Genomic DNA, 25282 nt, shown 5'->3' on the forward strand with positions numbered 1-25282 from the left:
AGGTGGGGCCTCAGGTCAGTTCCAGGGGAACAAAGTCTGCCGCCCATGACCACATTTCAAGTTCTCCACCAAGACAGAATGGAAGCAAATTCCAAAGACACCCCCCGCCACACACACACTTACCAGATGCTGGGTCAGTTTTGAGCTCTGTAGCCCAGGCTGGCTTGTGCAGAGACTAAAGGCCACCACACCCGACTCCGGCCTCTCCTTAACCACGGTTTGCTCCCTCTCTGCAGTGACTCCCAGGCCTAGGGGTCACTCACACTTCCCACTGCCTCTTCCACTTCCTGTGGCTTTATTCCCTTCCAGATTCTGTGGAGGCAGCAGCTCCTATAGGAAGCTTTGTCCTTGTTTGGGTCTCCACACGCCTTTGTGAGGATCCTAACTGCAACCTCATGAACCCTTAGGAAGAATCAGAGGCAAGCTCGGCGACACAAGGGGGTGCCGTGACAACCGTGACCATGGGCAGAACCATGAGGTCACAGCTCAGGAAGCCAGCAGCCGCCAAAGGTTGGAGAGCTCTGCAAGGGCTCAACCATGTGAACACATCCTTTTGACCTCCTGGCTTCCAGAAAACGTTTCTGTATTTTTAAGCCTCCAAGCTTTGGGTAGTTTGTGGGAGCCCACAGTGAGTATTGATAGCACGTGGTGTGAATTGTTGATACTGACTCCTATCAACCGCAGAGCCCAGCAGAGGTCTGACGCTCTTTCAGCCCCGTGATGTTCACATCAGCTGTCCTGTCTGGAAAGCAGGGGTTCTATTTTCTACTTCGCAGAGATCTGGTAGGTGTTTAATGAGAGCTTGTGTGTATTGCGTCTCGCCCAGGGTCTGGCACCCAGTGTCCTATCCATGTGTCCGTATAGACAGGCTCAGAGCCAGTCTACAGGGAATGTCCTGCTGAGTTAGGGTCTGCCATTTGCTGTGTGGTCAATGATGATCTTGAAGTTTGGATCCTCTTGCCTCCATCTCCCAAGAGCTAGGATTCCAGGCCTATGCCATGCCATGTTGCTGGTGATGCAGCTCGGGGACTCTTGCCTATTCTCTACCAACTAAGCTGCATCCCAGCCCCAAAGGGGCGTATTTCTTCTGTAGTCTGTTCACGAGTCACAAGTCTTAACCATACCATCCAGGCTGCCCAGAAGTGGAGCAAGGCTCACAGGTTCTCCCTCCTCACAGCCTGCAGCTATTTCTCAGCCTGTGAATAATCATCACCTTGGAGAAGGCGGTGAAATTCTTTCCTTGTCACCTGGCTTGACTGCGGAGTGTAGCACTCACACAGAAGGCCCTGGGGGTGATGGGGCCCTGGCAGGCCCGGGCTACACTGGGGCGGCCCTGTGTCTGAGGAAGGGTGCCAACCCAGAACCCCTCCAACTCTCAGAAACAGGAAGCTGAAGTTCCTTCCAGGATTCTTTTCATTTTATTATTTTAAAAATTTTAATGTATTTTATGTGTGTGTGTGTGATTGGCCTGTGTGTGTGTCTCGGCGTGATGTGCACGCAGCGCTCGAGCATCAGGTCCCCTGGGACTGGAGTTACAGATAGGTGGGAGCTGCCTTGTGGGTGCTGAGGATCAAACCTTGGTCCTCTGGAAGGGCAACTGGTGCTCTGAACCCCTGAGCCATATTTCCAGCCCCCCGTTAATTATTATTATTATCATCACCATTATTATTATTATTATTTATTTGAGATAAGTTCTCACTATGTAGCCCTGGCTGGCCCGGAACTGCATCTGCTCCTGAAGTGCTGGGATTAAAGGCACGTGCTACCACACCTTTCCTTTAAAGATTCAGAAAGGGCCCATGAAGGTGGCCTGTGGGCAGAGCACTAGCATTTGTCTAGAGTCTTCAAGGTTTCCAAAGCAGCTACCCCCCCCCCCACACACACACGCAGATTGCACAGGTCTGGATTCTCTAGTTTCTCCTTCTCTGTTGCTCCTTTTGCCTAAGAGAAAAAAAAAATCCCACGTCCTCAGCCTGGGCTGCAGCCAGAAGCCCTTGGTGGTGCAGTGCCCCTGCTGTGCACACACAGGGTCTGCTTTGCTGAACAGTTACCGCGCCTCAGGACTGTGCGGTGCAGACTTACCTCCCACGTGAGCTCATCAGTGCACCCTCACAGCTGTCACAGGCTGTTCCTCCCTCCGGATGGTCCTCCCTTCTCCGCCCTTGGTCACCTCATCCAAGAAGCCCTCCTGAGTCAGCTGTCCCCCTTGCTCTGCTGGCCCTTCCTTCACAAGTGTTCTCATGGCTAGTAGGAAGGCCCGCCCATCCACCCGCCTTGTTCTGGCCAGGACACCAGGCCCCTTCTCAGGGCTGAAGACATTGTTCACAGGCAGCGCCTTCAGAGAGGCGAGGCAGAACAGAAAGGCAGCAGTGGTTTCAAGTCCAAAGAACTGAGGCCAGTGCCTGGGCTCAGGAGTGTGCACCCTGGGCAGTGTGCACCCTGCCCTGTGTTCTTGTGGACACATAGTGGCATGTTGTGTTTGTGTACTGGCAAAGCTTGCCTGGAGATCAGAGGGCAGAGCCAGCCACTAGTTCACCATACAAGTCAGGCCCACACCTTTAATCCTAGCACTTGGGAGGTGGGGACAGGAAGTGATTGGGTGGGGTGTAGGCAGGATCTCAACCCTTTTGGACTGAGAAACAAGAGAAGAAAGAAGCAACTGGCGGCTGCTCCGGGTTCTCTGGTCTTCCAGGTCTTTACCCCAATATTTGACTCCTGGTTTTTATTGATTAAGATTAATTAGATTACCGCTTCATGCACACAAGTATATTTTCAGGCCTCTCAGCAGCCTGAGAGCTGCCTCACCAGGCTGAGTGTGGAGAGCCCACGAGCAGAGATCCTGAGAGGGGAGGAAGGGCTGTAATGACCGCTGTCCACTCTGGCTCCGTTTGCCAGGCCTCGGGCCGCTTAATGTCAATCTTGCAAATATTCCTCCAAAGAAGGAGGAACAAACCCAGTTCTCTGAAATCTAAATTAGCTAAAAACCTACCATGTAAGTGTTGTTGTGTGAGCACGTGCACATATATGTGTATGGTGCATGCATAATTCATTCCTGAGGAGCCACCTTGGTTTCTTGTTACATTTATTTTTTTCTTATGTGTATTTGTGTATGCTTGGGCAAGAGTATGCCACATGCTATTGAGGATGTCAGAAGAGGATATCTTCTGTTACATACAGGCCACGTGAGCTGCCAGTGTGGGTCCAGGGAACTGAAGTGAGGTCCCCGGAACAGCAGCACATGTCTTAAGCATTGAGCCAACCTGGTGTTTGAGACAGGGTCTCTCACTAGGACCCAGGGCTTGCATAATAGGCTATGGTAGCTGCCTAGTGAACTCCAGGAACCCTCCTGTCTCTGCCTCTTCAGCTCCGGGATTAGAAATATGTACTGCCATGCTCAATTTTAAAAACCCTACTTTTTGAAAAAAGAAAAAAAGAAACATCAGGACAGACAGGGTTGTTAACCCACCATCTGACTCAACTCCATTATCATAACTGTCTTACCACCAGTGTGATTAAGAACAACCTAATTATTTTTGTTTTTAATGTTTTTATTTTAAAAAAAACCTAAGGTTAGCATATAAAGTAATGGGTTTCATTTTCATACATATGTGTCTCTGACTTTAATTTTTAAAGTTGTAACATTTTCTGTAAAAACATAGGCAAATACTTAAATAAGACCTGGGCTGGAGAGATGGCTCAGGGGTTAAGGTTGTTCTTCCAGAGGTCCTGAGTTCAATTCCCAGCAACCACATGGTGGTTAACAGGCATTTGTAATGGGATCTGATGCCCTCTTCTGGCCTGCGGGTGTACTTGCAGATAGAGCACCATATACATAAAATAAAAACTTATTTTTTTTAAAAAAAAAAAAAAGCAGTGAAACTTACCCATCATTATTACCTTTGGCTGCATTACCCATCATCCTAGTCTTCACTGAAATTATCTAACTATATGTCGACACATTTTTTTATTCACATAACTGGGGTGAGTTCCAGGACAGCCAGGGCTCCTCAAGCTGTAGTCCTGGAACCCGCTTTCTACAGTCCTGAAGATCAAACCCAGCCAGCCCTACAAGAAAATGCTCTACCCCTGCGCTCCACCCTCAGGATGTGTCCATTTTCAGAGGCTACGTAATGGAAATGATCAGCTCTGGAAACAGATCAGCAGTTCTCAGTCCTCAGGAAGCACAGGCATTTACGTTACAAGCTGGAACAGTAGCAAAATTACAGTTATGGAGCAGCAACCAAAATAAGTTTATGGTTGGGGTCACCACGGCGTATATTAAAGGGTGACAGCGTTATGAGGTTGAGAACCGTGTTAGATGAGTGTAGAAAACCCTAGCGTTTTGGTTATCTTCAGGGGTTCTAACATCAATCAAAGTCACAGCCTCCTCACGACTTATTTCTCTGCGTTCTATTCCTAGAGTGGTTCTAAAGCAATGGTAGACATCTTTAAGGCTGGTGACAGAGAAAAACAGTGCCCAGTCACACACGAGCCCATAGCACCACAGCGGGGTTATTCCTGTTTCTACTAATTTGACATGTGGGACGGCATTCAAGGCAGGTGCTTCAGCTCACACGTGTAGTCCCAGCCCAGGAGTCCAACACAGCAAGCAAGACCCCATCTCAAGAAAATAAAAACGTATCCCACTGTTCGAGCTTGCTCTTGGTCTTGGTTGGGTTATCTACCACTGTGATGAAACACAATAACCAAAAGCACCTTGGGGAGGAAAGGGTCTATTTGGGCTCCACCTTCATACTGACGGAAGTCAGGGGTGGAACTCAAGCAGGGCAGGAACCTGGAGGCAGGAGCGAATGTAGAGACCCTGGAGGGTGCCGCATACTGCCTTGCTCAGCCTGCTTTTTCCTTCCTTCCTTCCTTCCTTCCTTCCTTCCTTCCTTCCTTCCTTCCTTCCTTCCTTCCTTCCTTTCTTTCTTTTTTCCCTTTTGGTTTTTGGAAACAGGGTTTCTCTTTGTAGCCCTGGCTGTCCTGGAACTCGCTCTGTAGACCAGGCTGGCCTCGAACTCAGAGATCAGCTTGTTCTCTTACAGGACCCAGGACTAGTGGGCTGGGCCCTTTCCTGTCAATCACTAGTTCAGAAATGTCCCCCAGCAGGATCTAATGGAGGCAAGGCCTCCATAGCCATTCCCTCCTTTCAGTTATTCTAGCCGTGTCAAGTAGACATGAAAATAGCCAGTCCACGCTTCCTGTTTACTGACAGCCATGGCTTTCGTCATACAGTCCTTAGAGGTGTGGCACTCATGTCTTATTCATATTCCTTGACCTTTTTTTCTAGCTTTGTCTTTTCTTAAAATTATTTTTTTTTTTGAGTTATTTATTGAGGCTGAGAACGAGCCTTTTAATTTGGCATGGGGTTTTGTTTTCTGGGCCTGAGACCACGGAACCTGTGAGGCCGTCCAAGCAGGCACGAGAGGATGTCTTCCACTGAGAAGACGACCTGTCTATTGGAGCGACTGTTGCCGTCTGTGCCAGTGTTTCCAGCACACCTCATTATGGACAGCGGACAGTTCCTTGTGACCCACGTGGCTTGGGGAAGGGCAGGGAACTGTGAGCAGATGTGTAGAGGTCTGTGCAGCCTGGCAGCTGGGAATTGCACCTAACCGTTTTATTCACATGCCATCGAAGTGGAAAATGCACCTCCCCCGTTTCCCTCCTTCCTTTGCAGTATGTGAGCTTAGGTGTGAAAGTGCCTGCGTACATGCGTGTGCATGCTGAGGCCAGGAGAAGGACAGCCACAGGAGGGCTTCAGGTGTCCTCTTCTGTCGTTCTTCATCTCGCTGCTCTAAAATTTTTGTGGCTCCTGCTAGGCTGGCTGGCCAGCAAGGCTTGGGGAATCCATCTGTTCCTCAGGCTGGGATCACAGGCGTGTGCAGGCACACTCAGCTTTGTATGTGGGGACTGAGGATTCAAACTCAGGCCCTCATACTTGAAGAGAGCAAGCACTCTGACCTGCCACCATCTCCCCAGAGCAAAAACTGCGTTTATCGAGTTGGATGTGGCGGCACACGCCTTTAATCCCAGAAAGCTGAGGCAGGTGGATCTCTGTGAGTTCGAGGCCAGCCTGGTCTCCACGATGAGTTCCAGTCAGTCAGGGGGACACAGAGATACCATTATTTTGTTGTTGTTGCTGTTTGTTTTTTTAAGATGAGCTTCTAATTCTCTTAATCACCCTTACATGTTCAGCAGCCGCTGTGGCTAGCGGACACTGTATTGCCCAGCGCACATGTCCTGCAATCCCTTTTCTGCAGGGTGGATGGGGCAGTGTGGTCCCAGCCTTTGCACAAGGGCCTCAACAAAAGTGGCTGAGCAGAGCCCCCTGCTGGCTGGTGACGGATAAACAGCAAGATAGAAAATGAGCTTTGAAGTGGATAAAAGTGTGTGTGTGTGTGTGTGTGTGTGTGTGTGTGCACGCAATCACATACGAAGCACAGTATAAAGTGGACCTGTTCCATCAATCACAACAGTAAGTTTTGACTTTTTCTAGTGCTAGGGTTTGAACCCAGGATTTTGCACGTCTGCCGAGTGCTCTGCTGCCGAGCACTTACCGACTACTATCCGTTTTGAAAGTATCCCTCAGTGTTCACTGTTCGAATGATGCCTCATTACGACAATTTCGTCCAAGTGTACCATGCATCCCGACCACATCCACCTAGCATCACCATTTCCGGTCTTGCTCCTACTCTACCAGTTCTAGATATTCTCAAAACTGTCTTACTTCTAGCGTTTCCTTGTAAATATTCTCGTAGTGTCTTTCCCTCAGCTGTGCTTTCTTGCTTACTCCTGAGGTTTTTGGGGTCTGGGACTAAGGGATATTTTAGAGGTGGGTGAGGAGCCAGGCTCTGTTTGCAATATGACATGATAGAGGGCAGGAACGAGCCATTCTCTTGAGGCAATCTTTTCATTTTTCTTGAGAGCGAGTCTGACCCTGTATTTCACAGCAGTCCTCCTGCCCTGGCCTCCTGAGTGTGTGCCACCCAGCTCAGCCTTCAGAGCTTGCTCGGTCCCTTTCCCTCTGGGTGGCACACTCCCAACGGGTGAGCATGCACATACTGGGCAGGAGCAATAGGATAACAAACAAGGCAAACTGCGCCTTTCTTAAAGCATAAAGGCTGTCCCACTATGCCTTCCTTTTTGGCTTTTTGTGGGTGAAATGACCTTTATATTTCTTTTTGCATGTGTGTGGTTGTTTGTGAAAGTTGCTGGAGTAGTTTGGGAACTACTGTTAGTGAAACTTCTGTGTGCACTGGAGTCGGACCTTGGTTTTTCACTTCTCCCTGACTCCATCTCTAGCGCGCAGTCTCCCATGGCGCTACACCCTGGCCTTAGGCTCAGAGGTTTCCCATAGGTCTTTTACACAGGTCACCTCTATTTTGTCTGGGATTATGCACTGGAGATGCTATTGTGAATGAGGGCTTCTTCGCTGGTTTTCTGTCTGTGTTGTTCCCCTGTAACACAGACCTTTAAATCTTATTTCGTGTTACTGAGCTTTTCTGACCAAAGCCTTCCCTTGTCTGAGCCCGCAGTCTAACCAGGGAGCTAGGAGGATCGGGCAGACATGGTTTCACATGGCTGGCAGAAGTCAGACACTTCCACAAGATACTGAGGCTCCAGTGTATCTTGGAAAACCAGGTGCATAGTCACCAAATGACTAATTGCTACAAACTCAAAGGTCTTCATGTTTTGGTGACAATTAAAAAAAATTATTTTTATGTACATGGGTGTTTTGCCTGCATAAGGGAAAATGCATGCAGTACCCAGGAAGGTCAGGAGAAAGCATCAGATCCCCGGAACTGGAGTTACAGACGGCTGTGACCCACCATATTGGTGCCAGGAATCAAATCTGAGCCCTCTGCAAAAGCAGCCCGTGTTCTTAACCACTGAGCTCTCTCTCCAGCTCTTTTAGCTATGATTTTTGTCTCCTGCAGAACCCATGTGCATGGGTAGTGATGCTGGAGTTTGGTGGAGGCCGAGATCCCCCTATACTACCGTCTGCCTTTATTCCCCCGATGAACAAGCCAGTAAGGCTAATTCTATCTCAACTCTGGGCCAGACTGAAGCCTTTAGAATCAAGGATCTGGAAAGAGGCCTGTATCTTGGGCTAAGGTATATCTTTATGCATCTTTCCTGTGGGAAGTGAGGTTGAGCTCTGTCCTTAACCGAGATACTGGAGAACCGTGGGAACCCAGCCCTGTGGCTGCTTCCTGCTGGGACCAGTTCCTAAAGACCCAGGCACTAAAGACCCAGCACCTACACACTAGGACAGACTTCCTGATTATTTCCAAGCCCCAAATTCTCATTTACTAATTCTGTTTGCCACTGCACCTCTCAACCCCCATCCATATCTTAGGACACATGCCCATCAGTTATGTGGCTGTTTTCCCCACTGAATCACAAGTCCCTAGTAGGTGAGGCCACATTTCTTGCAATGCCTGGTTCAGAGCTGGGCCCAATTATTGAAGGTGTGTCTCTGAACAGAGGAATCCAGGCAGTAGAGGTTACAGATGTTGACATTTTTTTCCCCCTTGAAAGGATTTATGCTTAGCTACACTCTGACTTGTGAGCAGAAAGGACCTAGATTAAGACTCCAGTGTGACTTCCCTATCTTACCTGAAGGAAGGGGCCCTCCGGTGGTGGTGGTGGTGGGGTTCTGAAGGCCATAACCTTGGAACCTAATTCACTACCTGGGCAGCTCCCAGCACCTGCACGTGGTAAAGGACCTAGAAAAATTTCCAGGATGCTTCTGGATAGAATACAAACTGACCAAAACAGTACGTTGGTTCTATTAAGGAAAAATGTATGATGTTACTTTGGAGCTTAGATACATGTGTATATGTGAAATACATGGACTCCCTCCACCCCCCAAAAAAGGGGACTTTTAGAAAATTTGTTTTTGTTTTGAGGCAAGGTCTTGTAATGTAGTTCTGGCCAATTTGAACCTGTAACTGAGGACTTGGACTACAGGTAGGCGCTGTCCTACTTGTCCAGAAGGAGTCTTTTCTTTTGTGGTACTGAGCATCAACTCAGGACTTTGTCTGTGCAAGGCAAGCACTTTTACCACTGAGCCGGATTCCCAGCCTGCTGGTGTCAGTCACTGAGCTGGGCACCTTCGGGGACAGACACCGGGATCACTGTGCTTTCAAAGAAGCCTTTTGTCAGGTTATTGTTAATCTTTTACACATGTGCCTAATGACCATATACTGAACACTCCTGAGTACACACATGTACTCATAACCGAGCAGATTTAAAAATGGGCCAAACACCGTATGAGGGTAGAGCGGCTCCTGCACCAACCTCCAGGGTTCCTTCGATCTCAGGGCCACAGTTTTGAAAACGCCTGCCTGTGTAGGTAAGGAACGGACCCATCTGGCTCTGTAGTCACTAAGTCACCTCCCCAGAAGCAGACAGCACATCTGGGTCATTTGCTCAGTGAGAAGGAACTCTTCTAAGGACAGTTTCTCCCAGGGCCAGGCGGCTTCCTTCTCCTTTAGGAGCAGGGTAGCAGCCCCTGATGGCTGTGAGTTGACACAGAGCACTCATGGGAGGTGGTTTGCACTGCTCACTCATGCAGAATACAACTGACATCAGGGAGCCCTCTGATATCAGGGAGCCCTGGTGTTGATAACAGGCTACCCCTTGGAAAGTAAGCCTACCTATCCTAGAGTGACAGTCACCTCTGCGTTCGACAGACCCCCATTTATTCCACCCAAATGATTTTACTTCCAGAGAAAGATCTTTTCCTTAGGGTGAGGCAATCCACAACACACCTGAAAGGGTTGAAATGGCCCAAAGTTTTAAAAGACCTGGAGGAAGTAAGAAAACAGTCCGATGCACATGGAGATAGTAAAAACGCCTCACAGTTTAAAGCAGATTGAATTTACATTTTACTTAAAAAAGGGGGGTGGGAAGACATACACAGGAGGGGACGAGGTGGGGACAATGATCCGAAACAGATTTCTATGGATTTCCCCAGAGTGACGGAGTCTGTGTGTCGGGCAGAATCTCTCCTGCTGGTTACAATATCAACAAGGCTGGAGGCAGGGAACCGCCCAATGGGAAGGAAAGTTATCATACATAAGGTCAGTTTACAACACACAGCATTTTCTTTAAATGATGTAACGCAGTCGCAGGAAGAAGTTAGCAATACGAACACCAGAATAATCAAATTTTTGTTTGTTATCCATGTACAGCAACTAACTGCTTTACAAAAAAAGCAAAATAATACAATATATCATCACATGTATTTACAATGTAGTAAATAGACTTTTCTGTCAAATTTTACACAAACTATTTACAGGTGAATATACTGCATTAAAAAAATCGTGTGGCTGACACTAAGTGGATTTTTGTATAAGTCCATTGCATAATATTGAGTAAGACATGCTTCAATATGCTTGGGGGTATATGTAGGAAAAGAAAAACAAAACAAAACCCAACCCCCCCCCCCACAAAACTCGAATTTCCCACAGGAACTTGCAACCCTAACACGGGAGGAAAGGGCTGCTGACTCCCGTCCCCCACTAGGATGTTCATCCCAGAGGTGGGGGCACCGACTGTATGGTGGTGTCCTTGCTCCCCAGCTCGGCAATGCATAGACAAGAGCAACTAACCAGTCAGCAGAGGACTACATTCCCACAGTGGAGGGCAGGGGAGCCCGGGACAGGAGCACTGGCCAACAGATGGGTCATCACAACACAAACATGGCAGTTCCTGTTCTTCTTTTAAGTCAGGGAAACACAAATTGAGAACAAACGGCAGAACTCCCACTGGATGATGCAAAATGGGCAACACTCAGAACTCTGGCTGCTCTTGGGATTGGGAGAAGTGGGACTGACAGGTGCCTCCTTCAGGGGGAGTGGGCAGCTTAGGCTCCTGAGCTTCAGCTGCTTGGAAAGTTACTTTCCTTAAAAGGTGGAAGTTCTGTCAGGTGGTGGCGGCGCAGACCTTTGATCCCAGCACTTGGGAGGCAGAGGCAGGCGGATCTCTGTGAGTTCAAGGCCAGCCTGGTTTACAGTGTTCTGGGACAGCCAGGGCTACACAGAGAAACCCTGTCTCAAAAAATACACACATAGAAAAAAAAAAGCTGTAAGTTCTGTACACTAGTTACAACTGAACTCTTCAGGAGTGGCTTGAATGTATTGGTCAGACGTATTTTCGAATTTGGAGGTGGCTCCATTTGGTCTTTCCAAGGGGAGCTCAAATGGGGGATGTTTAAGAACTGTAGTACCCGTGGGGAATCCCTTACAGAAAGGGCGCTACATTTACAAGTTTCCCTGTTTTGATGGGAGGGGCGAAGGAGTGGTAATGGCCACCATCAGATGCACCAGTCTCCTAAGAGGAAAAACAGCAACCAAGGTTACGGAAAAGTCTCACCCTGCCCACGGCTCTTGCAGAAACCAGAGTTGTGGTAGTGTGCCCCAGCAGCCTTGCCTTGGGGCCTCTTGCTAGACTCTCAGCCATACAGCCTCGCTAGTCTCTGACATGTTATTCTGATGACTCCTCACAACAGTTGAAGACAAAAGCCTAGTTCTCTCCATCTGTTTTCAGTATTGTCCAATGAGTCTGTGTTAAATCACTACTAATACTAAGGGTTTTTCCTTTTATTTTGGCAAATGGTTCTTACTTTTCCCAGGACTGTAAACAAATTAAAAAAATTAAATTCTTGTTATTTCTGAATATCAAAAGCAATTTTATTTACATTAACATATTACAAGGTTACTGTATGGATAAATGTGAAATGTGTTATATTATTAAAGTCAGAACACTTAAATGTACCATTATTTATTGACTTAGCTGTGGAGTTTAATTTACTGAAATCCACTAGTGAGCTAGCACTACAGCCCCCTCCCCCCTGGGTTTCTTTTTGTTCCTCCCAAAGCCATTATATCTTAATATATGAAGAGAACCTGGGAGTAGAGGGATAATATCTTTTAAAAATAAATATAGTCAATCTTAAATGAGAGCATCCACATACTACTGCGCTCACTCAAGTCAACTGTTTTGCATACTGCAGGTACCATGAAGCAGCTGGATGCGCATCTCCTGGGAGGGCCTGTGGCACGCTCATCCATGCCCCTCTGCACAGCAGCAATGCTAGAGACCCCTTACTGGCACACCACGCAGCTGACCAGACTTCACAGTGATTAAATGTAACCCTATCAGATAGAATCCAAATGTTCTGCTAGAGATTCCTGATTTTATTTGGAGGAGAGGAGGAAGATGAAAAGATTTAAAAAATACATCTTAGCAAAGAAATTTATGATAATATACAGCATATTCTGTTTCTTGGAAAATTATTTAACAAAATAAAAATATCAGCTACCCTAAGTCACGTACCATCCCATTTTGCTCTGGAGTCAATGGAAACAGCTATGAAAATTAGCTTCTGGAAGCAAGTTTCCACACTCTGTCTGCTAATTACCCTGCTCAGAATCACTTAGGAAAGAGGAGAAAGCAAGTGCAAAAACATGTGTAGTTACTATACTTAGTATAGTCTTGGCTTACAAAAAAAAGAACAGAACACCTTCATATGTAAAGATTAAAAGATAATCAACAGGAAAAAAGATTACCTAGTTTGGATGACCAAGTATGAATAAGGCCTCAGAACCGATAGCTTTAATTCAGCAGTGTTAAGATGTATGTGGTCATGCTTATTTTCCTGTAATTATTGCTAATACTCAAATGTTAGTATTTCTTAAGAACCCATTACAAAATACTAGTTTATCCCCCTCCCCCAAGTACCTGGCTTGTGGCTTTATGGTGTAAATTCATTGAGGCTTGACCTCTATGGTTCCTTCAACTTCATAAGGTAAAAAAAAGTCCACAGCTAGAAGATTAAATACACTGGGGTTAAAATATTCTTTCTCCCCCAAACTTGGAAAGTGTGTAATTAAGACAAGCACTTCACTCTGTAAGACAAGGAAACAAAGAAGGCCAGCCTCCATGCACGGCCTGTAGCCGGCAGCAGCGGCACCGGAGGGCTCGTCCGCTCCCACAATCCACGCTCTCAGTTCTGGGTTACTGACCTCCTGCTTTCTTTGCAGTTGTCAGAATAGGTGCTCACACCAGACACATGCCAAAGTAGAAGGAAAAACATTTAAGAAAAGCAGCATTAAATTTAGGCAATGCTTCCAAGAGTTGATCGTCTGGCAACGTGGCAGACTGGATGGGTTCATAAGACACGAAGTGCAGCAGTGCAGTGTGGGACGGGACCAGGTTAGGGAAGGGTCACTAGTGAGAAGCCCATATTAGGTTGGTTTAAAAAGTGAAAGAAAGAAAGCTTCACACGATCTTCTTAATGCTATTACGTTTGAAACTGCCAGCGCTTCTCTGCTTCTGCACTTGGCTTGCGGATCCATGGCGAGTTCGTCCACTGTTACAGTGGCCAGTGGTGGGGGAGAGTTCAACGTTCTCCTTGTCGATTCCTGGAGAGAAAGAGCAGCTGGTTACTCCTCTCATTACTTGTGTGTGAGCTATAACCTGGTAAATGGTTCCAGAACACTCCATCTTACAGTAAACTGCTAGGATGTTTATAAAGGCCTCGTCATGTACAGGACCTCACACTGTGCTAAGCTGAATTTGTTATCATTGCAGTAAAATAGCATAAGAGAAAAAAGAAGTTGCAAGAACAGCTGAATGGAGGCCACCAGGGAAGCCTGGAGAGCACTCTTCCAGGAATACCAGAAGTGTCCAGCAGAGGGCAGCCGCCAGCCACACATCTGTAAAAATCACAAACTGCCTCCATCTTTTTGCTTATTTATCTGTCATTTCAGAAAAAGGTGGATGCTTTTCACTTTATCGCCCTCAGTGCCTGTGCTGGAGGAGTGAACGCATTTTCTGAAAAGGTCCTCTACCACACGGGCTATGCTCTAGGACCTTTGCTTCTTTTCAACCATGACAAGCCACCACAAAATTCCTAACCTTAATCAAGCAGATGACATTTCTCTCTCTCAGGGTCCTATAATGAATTTATAAATAATGTAAGTGATATTTTCAGAAAGGTAATTAGAACAAGAGGGGAGATTAAAAAAAAAAAAGATCTCAGCCAGGCAGTGGTGGCACACGTCTTTAATCCCAGCACTCGGGAGGCAGAGGCAGGCAGATCTCTGTGAGTGTGAGGCCAGCCTGGTCTACAGACAAAGTCCAGGACAGACTCCAAAGCTACAGAGAAACTCTTGTCTCAAAAAACAAAACAAAAACATTTCATCATACTGGTGAAGCTTACAGGAAAGCAGTGCCTGAGGAGGTGTGGGCAGCAGTTAGCATGATCCTTCATATGGATCTTCATCATTTATTGACTCATTTATTGACCACTTATTGAATGATTGAGCAGGGTCTCTCTGTGTAGATTGGCTGTCCTGGACCTTGGTATGTAGACTAGGCTGTCCTGGAACTCATAGAGGTCTGCCTGCCTCTGCCTTCAGAGTACTGGACTTAAAGGTGTGCACTACTATGCCTGGCCCTGGATCTTGATTTTGAATGGATTTTCTTCTAAAAAGTTTATTACACTGTAAACTTAGGATCTGTGTACTTTTCTGCCCATTACCCTTCAATAAAATTTGCATCCCAAACAGATATTAGACTCGTTTCTAGCACAACTACTGATGGGAAACACTCCAGCAGCTGGTATACAACGTTCATCTACAGAAGGGAGATGAACAAGAGTAGAGACGATCCAAGTACAGAAAGGAAGGATGAAGCACATGAGATGGGTAGCCAGGGAAGCACCTGTCCACATGGTACACTCTTGACTGTGTACTTGTTCCAGGGGTAGCTTTAACTTTCTTTTTGTGTGGACTGTTTGAATTTTAAAAGAATCATTACACTTGGGAATGGAAACATTTTCATTTGGGGGCAAGAAAGTATTATTTCAAGACAAGAGGTATTTATTATGTTAGAAGAAACAGAATAGGTCCATGCAGCAATCTGTGGGCTCATGCAAAGAACCGAGGCTGGGGTTACTGTCCTCCAGGAGCCACATCCTGCATTCCAAGTTGACCTCCAATTCCAATACAGTTCTGTTCCTGTCTTCTGTCGTCTCTCCTGTTTCCTTCAATCCTACCAGAGCTACTGTCTGTCTCCTATATGGGTGCTAGCTCTTGCCCACAACCTCACGTGTATAAGCAAGCATCTTTTCTCTTCGGCTAGAGTGAAAACACCCAGAAAGGGACTGGTCACCATTCACTTTTTGTTTTCTTATAAAATCTGGCTAATCACTTGCAATAATTGTCGGCTAAATGTTTCCTTCCAGTTAAATCTGCGATAGCCAGTGCACAGCCCCAAAGCATGCAGGCCTTACTCGGCAACGCGGGATGACACCACATGCCTTATTAGAAAGAGAAATGTTTCTCGGCCAGCTTCTTCCCTGTGAAATGAGCACAGGTTGTCAGTGTACCTGACATTAGTGCGCCCATCCATTCCCTGATAGCTGCACCTGAGCTGTATGTTCAAGTCCAGCACTTCTTCAATGGAGGTTACTTCCTTAATAGGAATCTGTTACATCTTATTTCCTAATGAGGAAGTGGGAAGGCAAAACAGTATGCCAGGCTTCCTAAGTCTAACTGTGAAGACCTTACCGTAAAGATCCAGGAGGAGGTTGCATAAACATTTTGGAGAACACTGTATATGTGTATAAAATTGTCAAAGAATAAATAAAAGGGAGATATTTAAAACAAGTTTGGGGAGAGCTATTTCTTAAAAAGCAGTAAAATGAATTATATTTATACCAACATACAAAGTACTGGGAAAGCAGAGCTAGGGTAACAGAATGAACCTAGTGCTCATATTAATTTTCTTCTGAACTTTTGGCAGCGTTCTTTTCTACCTCTAAGATGGAATTTAGGAACACCTCCATATGCTGCTGGAGGACCGCAGGTTGCTCACATAAGACAGAGTCTCTGTGCCGGCACAGGTCTTACTTCAGACTGGCCTCTCTGAAGCTCTACTTCTGCACTCTCCTATCCCTGAGGCAGTAATTCCCCTTCCCTTCATGGGTACAAAAGCAAAACTCCAAGTCACCACCCAAAGGAAACAAAGCTTAAGCTTCTGTGTCAGATCTGATGATGTCAACGCCCGGCAGCAGGCTATACTCAACAGGCAGCCAGTTACAAGTACAGAAGACGGAGCACTGTGCTGAACTGGCTCCAGATGAAGAAAGACACTAGCAGGCATTTGGGTCAACACTGTATTGAATGAGTCAGGATAAGATGCTTGCCTGCCTCCCTACTATCGCCTGCGTTCCTTCAAGGCAGGTATCGGAACTTCTCTACTCTGACACTGTTGACCTAAAGCTACTGCTGTGGCAAATAACAAATAAATACTAGGAGACATACTGAGTCATCTGCCCACAGGTACACTAGAGGTGAGACGAATGACAACCCAACTCCAGCACTTGCGTAGCAGCAGCCCACTGGGGTGTGCTGATATCTTGTTTGTGCTCTGACAAATGAAGCTTGCCTGATGAGTGGAGGGCAGAGCTAGCCACTAGTTAATCATAGAGGCCAGACAGTGGTGGCGCACACCTTTAATCCCAGCAATGGAAAGAGGAAATAGGAAATGGTATGGCTGGGCGGAGAGAGGAAGTGATAAAGCAGGACAGAGACAGGAGCTTGGCCCCTTTTTGGCTAAGAAGTTGGCCAGGTGGCTGTGGCTTGCTCCTTTGTCTCTCTGATCTTTCAGGCTACGGTCTCAGTTCTGCTGCACAGTGCTCCACCACCACGCTATGGTCTCAACCCTAAAGCCCCAGTCTTAACTGGAACAGAACTCTTCCTGCCTCCATAGTAAGGATTAATTAATTATTCAGATGAACTTTTTGGATGCTGAAAATGGAACCAAAAGAAGCGGTTTGTACTAGACTCTAAGCTACCTGCCATCCCCTTGGCTTCTGCTTTCATTCTGAGGGTTAAGTGCAACACATTGTCTATTTTACAGGGCTGTGACAAAGCTGGGCAGCAATCTATGTGAAGGATTTTTCTGAATTGCACAGATAAAATAATTACTTTTTTAAAATAAATGAAGTGTTTCTGATACCTAGAATGAAAGAGATTAAGTAGCTAGCAAATGAAGTTTTAGGAGACATGTATGGGACTCAAATCTAATGCTGGGATTTGTAAAATGACTAAAGCTAATGTAAGGAAACACAAAACACCCTAAAGAAAAGCTAAGTATGATAGTTACATAAGCTGCAGTGACTATAGTCACGGAGATATTCCAAGTATATATTTAGAAATATTTATGTTTTGAGCTGGATATACAAATTTAGAACTGTAGGAGTTTTCAGAATATATGGGCTTTCCCTAACGCTGGCATTTCTTTTTCATTTGCAGGCTTCACCTCTCTAGGCAGCAATGGGGGAAGCAGGCCTTTTCAAAATCAGGCAGTGATGTGCTAATTTCTTCCTAGTCCTACTTCCTAGCACTAGTTCATTAACAACATCATCTTTAAAACACAAGCGACAGAATGTACAGTAGGTCTTAGGATGGGGCAGGCACACAATTATTTTCAGAGATCTCGGCAGGGCCAGGAGCGAGTCTGGGACCTCAGAGAGAGTAGGCCTGAGCCAGGACCTCTGTGGGTTCAGGCATTGGTCTGGGACATTAAAGGGAATAGGCAAGAACCTGGAACCTCTGCGTGTCCGAGAGCGAGTCTGGGACCTGAGGAAGTAAGCAGGTCCTCTGTGGTCTGCGTGCACCCGAGCCTGGAGCCTCCGAGGCAGTAGATGGGAACTAGAAACCTTTCCAGGTCCAACTCCAACCCAGGGACTTCTGCAGGAGGGAATCCAGACCAGGATTTATAGATACAGGTCAAAGTCGGTAACCTAGGCCAAAGCTGCCCTGAGGCAAGGGACTCTACCTTGGACAACAAATTCCACAGGAGAGGGACTGAACCGAGACTCCTGGGACAGAGAGGGCCTGAGGAAACAAGTTCCACTGGGAGCAGGAGCCAGGACCAAATCCAGACCTGGGAGCCAACTCAGTCCCAGAACAGTGGCAGATCAGTGGCAGATCAGGACTGAGCCAGCGACCAGATTCAGAGTCAGCAATTTCTATCAGAACAGGTCAAACTCCAAACCAGGGACTTCTGCAGAAGGGGATCCAGACCAGGATTTACAGAAACAGATCAAAGTCAGCAACCTAGGTCAAAGAAGGCCTGAGACAGCAAACTCCAAGGGAGCAGACCAAAGCACAGGGGCACTGAGTTACCTCCAGGAACACGGAGTAACCAACAGGTAACTAGAACTGTGACACTGACTGTACCATGAGGAACAACCATCTGAACTTTGGATTCACTGGCACCTAGAAGATTGTTCAACAGTCCCAATCACACCTATTAGAGGAAAAGATGACTAGAAAAGGTAAGATCACACGCTACACCACAAAGAGGAACACAACACTAGTAAAACCTAAAGACCCTACAACAGCAAGACCTGAACAACCAAATATGGATGAACCAGATGAAAATGACCTAAAAAATAACTTCAAGAGAATGTTTGAAATTCTTAAAGATGAAATGAGAAATTCTCTTAAAGATATTGAGGAAAAGACAAACAAAAAATTGGAAGATATCAGCAAATCACTTAAAGAAAACCAAGAAAAAGAAATCAAACATATAGAAGAAACTATCCAGGACTTGAAAATTGAAATAGAAACAATAAAGAAAACACAAGCTGAAGGAATTACAGAAACAGAAATCATGAGAAAAAGATCAGGGACCACAAACACAAGCATGAAGAGCAGAATACAAGAAATGGAAGAGAGAATCTCAAGTGCTGGAGATACAATAGAGAAAATAGACTCATCAGTTGAAGAAAACATTAAATCTAACTAAAGTTTAACCCAAAATATCAATGAAATATGGGACACCTTGAAAAGGCCAAATCCTAGAATAATAGGCATAGAAGTAGAAGTTGTTCCACTCAAAGGCACAGAAAATTTATTTAACAAAATCATAGCAGAAAACTTTCCCAACCTAAAGAAAGATATGCCTATGAAGATACAAGAAGCTTATAAAACACCAAATAGACTGAATCCAAAAAAAGTCCTCTCGCCACATAATAGAACACTAAACATATAGAATAAAAAAAGAATATTAAGAGCTGCAAAGGAAAAAGGTCAAGTAACACATAAAGACAGACCTATCAGAATTACACCTGACCTCTCATTGGAGACGATCAAAGCCAGAAGGTAATGGTCAAGCATTATGCAGACATTAAGAGACCACGGATGCCAGCCCAGACTACTATACCTAGCAAAACTGTTAATCACAATAGAAGGACAAAACAAGATATTCCATGACAAATCTAGATTTCACCAATACCTAGCCACAAACCCAGCCCTATACAAAATACTAAAAGGAAAACTTCAACCCAAGGAAGATGGCTACACCAACAAAAACAGACAATTGATGATCTTATAACAGCAAATCCCGAAGGAAAAAAAATGCACAAATTAACATCACCAACGATGAAAACTAAATTAACAAGAGATAGCAATCACTGGTCATTAATATACCTTAGTGTAAATGGACTCAACTCACCTATAAAAAGACACAGACTGGATACAAAAACAAAATCTACCCTTCTTCTGCATACAAGAAGCACATCTCAACCTCATCTGACATCGTCTCAGAGTAAAGGGTTGGGAAAAAATATACCAATCAAATGGATCTAAGAAACAAGTGGGTGTAGATATCCCAATATCTAACAAAATAGACTTCAAGCTAAAATCAGTCAAAAGAGACAAAGAAGGTCATTTCATATTAGTCACAGGAAAACTCCATCAAGAGGAAATTTCAATACTGAACATCTATGCCCCAAATAAAAGGGCACCCTCATATGTCAAAGAAACACTTCTAAAGCTTAAATCATACATTAAAACCCACACACTAATAGTGGGAGATTTCAACACTCCCCTCTCACCACTAGACAGGTCAATCAGACAAAAAATGAACAGAGAAATAAGAGAACTAACATGTTAGGACTCAAATGGACTTAACAGACATCTATAGAATATTCCATCCAAACAAAAAAGAATATACACCTTCTCAGCACCTCATGGAACCGTTTCAAAAATCGACCACATACTTGGTAACAAAACAAACCTCAACAAATACAAAAAAGTCACAATAACCCAATGTACCTTATCAGATCACCATGCTTTAAAGCTAGAAGTCAACAGCAATGCTAATTCCAGAAAACCCCAAAGATTGTAGTTTCTATATCTTGCAAAGGAAATATTTTTCCTAATTCCAGAAAACCCACAAACACATGGAAATTAAACAATGTTCACCTGAACCATAAATGGGTCAAGGAAGAAATAAAGTGGGAAATTAAAGACTTCCTAAAATTCAATGAAAATGACCACACAACATACCCAAATTTATGGGACACAATGAAAACAGTGTTAAGAGGCAAGTTCATAGCACTAAATGCCTACATAAATAAGCTGGAAAAATCCCACACTAGTGAATTAACAAAACATTTGAAAACTTTAGGACAAAAAGAAGAAAACTCACCTAAGAGAACTAGACAGCAGGAAATAATCAAATTGAGAGCTGAAATCAACAAAATAGGAACAAAGAAAACAATACAAAGAATCAATGAGACAAAGAGTTGGTTCTTCGAGAAAATCAACAAAATAGACAAACGTTTATCCAAACTAACCAAAAGACAGAGAGAGAATATCCAAATTAACAAAATCAGAAATGAAAAGGGGGACATAACAACAGACATGGAGGAAATACAGAAGATCATCAGGTCATATTTTGAAAACCTGTACTCCACAAAATTGGAAAACTTAAAGGAAATGGACAACTTTCTGGATAAATATCACTTACCAAAATTAAATCAAGACCAGATAAGCAAATTAAACAGACCTATAACTGCTGAAGAAATAGAAACAGTCATCAAAAGTCTCTCAAACAAAAAAAGCCCAGGACCAGATGGTTTCAGCTGATGGTTTCAGCTGATAATTTTGCAAGACTTTCAAAGAAGAACTAATACGAATACTCCTCAAATTGTTCCACACAATAGAAACAGAAGGAACATTGCCAAACTCTTTTTATGAGGCTACAATTACCCCGATACCCAAACCACAGAAAGACATTACTAAGAAAGACACTTACAGACCAATCTCAATCATGAACATTGATGCAAAAATACTAAATACAATACTGGCAAATCAAATCCAAGAATACATCAAAACCATCATCCACCATGATCATGATGATCGGCTTCATCCCATAGATGCAGGGATGGTTCAACATATGAAAATCTGTCAACGTAATCCACCATGTAAACAAGCTGAAAAATAAAAACAACATGATCATCTCATTAGATGCCGAAAAAGCTTTTGACAAAATACAACATCTCTTCAAGATAAAGATCTTGGAGAGAGCAGGGATACAAGGAACATACCTAAATATAATTAAGGCCAACAATAATTAAGGCCAACACAGCAAGCCAACAGCCAACATCAAACTAAATAGAGAGAAACTCCCAGCAATTCCACTGAAATCAGGAACAAGACAAGGTTGTCCACTCTCTCCATATCTATTCAATATAGTTCTTGAGGTCCTAGCTAGAACAATAAGACACCAAAGGGAGATCAAGGGAATACAAAGCAAAAAAGAAGAAGTCAAACTCTCACTGTTTGCTGATGATATGATAGTTTACATAAGTGGTCCAAAAAATTCTACCAAGGAACTTCTACAACTCATAAACACTTTCAGCAATGTAGAAGGATACAAGAATAACTCAAAAAAAATCAGTAGCCCTCCTGTACACAGATGATAAAAGGGCTGGGGAGGAAATCAGAGAATCAACACCCTTCACAATAGCCACAAATAGCAAAGAAAATCTCGGAGAAACTCTAACCAAACAAGTGAAAGACTTGTATGACAAGAACTTTAAATCTTTGAAAAAAGAAATTGAAGAAGACACCAGAAAGTAGAAAGATCGCTCATGCTCTCGGGTAGGCAGAATTAACATAGTAAAAACGGAAATCTTACTGAAAGCAATCTACAAATTCAAAGCAATGCCCATCAAAATCTCATCAAAATTGTTCAAAGACCTTGAAAGAATGGTACTTAACTTCATTTGGAAAAGCAAAAAACCCAGGATAGCCAAAACAATCTTGTACAATAAAAGAAGTTCTGGAGGCATCACAATCCCTGACTTCAAACTCTACTACAGCGCTACAGTACTGAAAACAGCCTGGTATTGGCATAAGAACAGACAGGAGGACCAATGGAACTGAATAGAAGACCCGGATATCAATACACACATCTTTGATAAAGAAGCAAAAAATATCAAATGGAAAAAAGAAAGCATATTTAACAAGTGGTACTGACATAACTGGATATCAACATGTAGAAAAATGAAAATAGACCCATATCTATTACCATGCACAAAACTCAACATAAAGCCACACTGAACCTTATAGAAGAGAAAGTGGGAAGTACACTTGAACGAATTGGCACAGGGAACCACTTCTTAAATAGAACCCCAGCAGCACAGACACTGAAAGAAATAATTAATAAATGGGATCTCCCAAAACTGAAAAGCTTCTGTTAAGCAAAGGACACAGTCAACAAGACAAAACAATAGCCTACAGAATGGGAAAAGATTTTCACTAACCCCACATCAGACAGAGGTCTGATCTCCAAAATATACAAAGAACTCAAGAAATTGGACATCAAAAGATCACATAATCTAATAAAATAAAATAGAGTACAGACCTAAACAGAGAACTCTCAACAGAGGAATCTAAGATGGCTAAAAGACACTTAAAGAAATGTTCAACATCCTTAGTCATCAGAAAAATGCAAATCAAAACAACTCTGAGATTCCATCTTACACCTGTAAGAAGGGCCAAGATCAAAAACACTGATGACAACTTATGCAGGAGAGGCTGTGGGGCAAAGGGAACACTTCTGCATTGCTGGTGGGAATGCAAGCTGGTACAACCCCTTTGGATATCAGTGTGGCGATTTCTTAGAAAATTAGGAATCAACCTTCCTCAAGACCCAGTAATACCACTTTTGGGTATATATCCAAAGGATGCTCAATCATGCCACAAGGACATGTGCTCAACTATGTTCATAGCAGCTTTGTTTGTCATAGCCAGAACTTGGAAACAATCTAAATGCCCCCTGACCGAAGAATGGATAAAGAATATGTGGTACATTTACACAATGGAGTACTACACAGCAGAAAAAAAAATAATGACAGCTTGAATTTTGCAGGCAAATGGATGGAGCTAGAAAACATTATTTTGAGTGAGGTAACCCAGACACAGAAAGATAATTATCATATGTACTCACTCATAGGTGGTTTTTAAACATAAAGACAAGAAAGCCAGCCTACAAACCACAATCCCAGAGAACTTAGACAACAATGCGGACACTAAGAGAGACTTACATAGATATAATCTACATGGGAAGTAGAAAGTAGAAAAAGACAAGATCTCCTGAGTAAATTGGGAGCATGGGGACCTTGGGGGAGGACTGAAGGGAGAGGGGAGAGGTAGGGAGGGAAGCAGAGAATATGTAGAGCTTAATAAATATCAATTAAAAAAATAATTAAAAAAAAGTGGTTCTGTTGCCTGGGATTCCAGATATGAGCCACCATACCCTTCTTTTTATGGTGAGGATTAAACCTAGGACCTTATACCACTGAGCTCCATTCCCAACCTTTTTCTGGATCTTTCTAATATGCTCATTCTCTGATATCTGAAGAGGATGTAGGGAGAGGACTTGGAATAAAATAGTTAAAAAGATTCAACATATAGCTAAGCACACATCTTTAATCCCAGTATTCAGAAGGCAGAGGCAGGTGTAACTCTTTATGTCTGAAACTATGGTAGCTTCTTAAAACCCAGCGTGCACAAGAATCACCCACGTTCATCATGAGGCTGACTGGGCCCCATGCTTGGGGTTTTACAAAGGGGGCATGGGAGGCTCAAGCACCTAATCTCAAAGGATGCAGCAAACACACTGGTTATATGGGGAAAAAATGGGCAGACTACTGAGAGATAAAAGAATCACCCAATTGATAATTCAGAAAGAAAGTTTAAGAACTGATAGCTGGGTGGTGTTTGTGCACAACTTTAATCTCAGCACTTGGGGAGGCAAAGGCAGGCAGAGCTTTGTGAGTCTGAGGCCAGCCTGGTCTAGAGAGTTGAGTTTCAGGGCAGCTAGGGCTACATAGAGAAAACTTGTCTTGAAAGACAAAACAAGAATTGAATATAATTGTTTTACAAAATAGTGTATAATATGAGTTGGGTATTCTACTTTGCCTTATTCTTTAGCATCTTCAAACTATCACGTCACGGAAATGTTCATGTAACACTGTGACAACTATTTACAGAGTCTCTTTATAGATCACGATTCATGTAGAGAAAACGTACGCTAACAGCTAGCACTGACATGGACTATGCACACCACTTCAAAGACTTTCCCTATAGACTGAGATCACCACACACAACCTTTTCAGATAATGAAACTTAGGTAACTTAAGTAAGGAATCCTTTTTAAACATTTTTACAATCTTAGAAGGAAATCTTTTCAATGGAGCACACGACCCAAGCATCAGCTTTTCAGTGTTACCCACTGTCTTCACAACTCACACAACAGAGTTAATGTCCTATAGTAAGCACTATAGGGTCAACCAGAGCTGTATAAAGCCATTCCTTTCGACAGTAACTGAGCTTAGAGCTGGGCAGGGGCCATTTCTGCCATCTGTTTTCTTTCAGTACCTCAGGGGATCTTAGCTATTACTACTCAGTGTACTGACTTCTAAATTTCATCATCTATGAGTGCATACATCTTCAATCCTGGCACTGGAAAGTAAAACAGGTGGATCTCTGTGAGTTTAGGCCAGCCCAGTCTACACAGAGTTCTAGGTCAGCTGGAATTATAAAGTGAGACCCTGTCTCAAAATAAAAGCTAAATAAATAAAAATAAAATTTCACTGGTCCACTTTCCCCATTTGATCAATCCAAGAGTGACTATACAGAAGGATTATAATGGTGGGTTTTAAGATTTCTTTTACCTCTATGTGTGTGTAGTTCCTCAAGTCTACTTGAGAAATAGTCTCACTGTTCTGGAAATTACCAAGTACGCTAGACTAGCTGGCTACTTAGCCCCAGGTGTTCTGCCTCTGTCTCCTGGGTGCTGGGATTACAAGCATGTACCAACACAAGTGTTTTTTGTTTTTTTTGTTTTAAATGTTGGTTTTGGGGATTTAACTCAGGTCCTGAAGCTTTCAAGG

The 25282-nt window shown here is 44.0% G+C and overlaps 1 protein-coding gene across 7 annotated transcripts in view; it reads right to left on the reverse strand.

Moving 5' to 3' along the window:
• Window positions 1-9875: 9875 nt before the first annotated feature.
• Nf1 (neurofibromin 1) overlaps window positions 9876-25282 on the reverse strand; it is a 255492-nt gene continuing 240085 nt past the window's right edge. For all 7 annotated transcript variants that reach the window (XM_085695476.2, XM_085695470.2, XM_085695469.2 and 4 more), the window contains one exon: window positions 9876-13439. In XM_085695476.2, the coding sequence (XP_085551602.1) occupies window positions 13263-13439 (177 nt within the window). In that variant the 3' untranslated portion in view covers window positions 9876-13262. The remainder of the gene's footprint in view (window positions 13440-25282) is intronic.

Source organism: Myodes glareolus, chromosome 9 (genome assembly GCF_982192425.1).
Source record: "Myodes glareolus chromosome 9, mMyoGla1.1, whole genome shotgun sequence".
In the NCBI taxonomy this organism is placed as follows: domain Eukaryota; kingdom Metazoa; phylum Chordata; class Mammalia; order Rodentia; family Cricetidae; genus Myodes; species Myodes glareolus.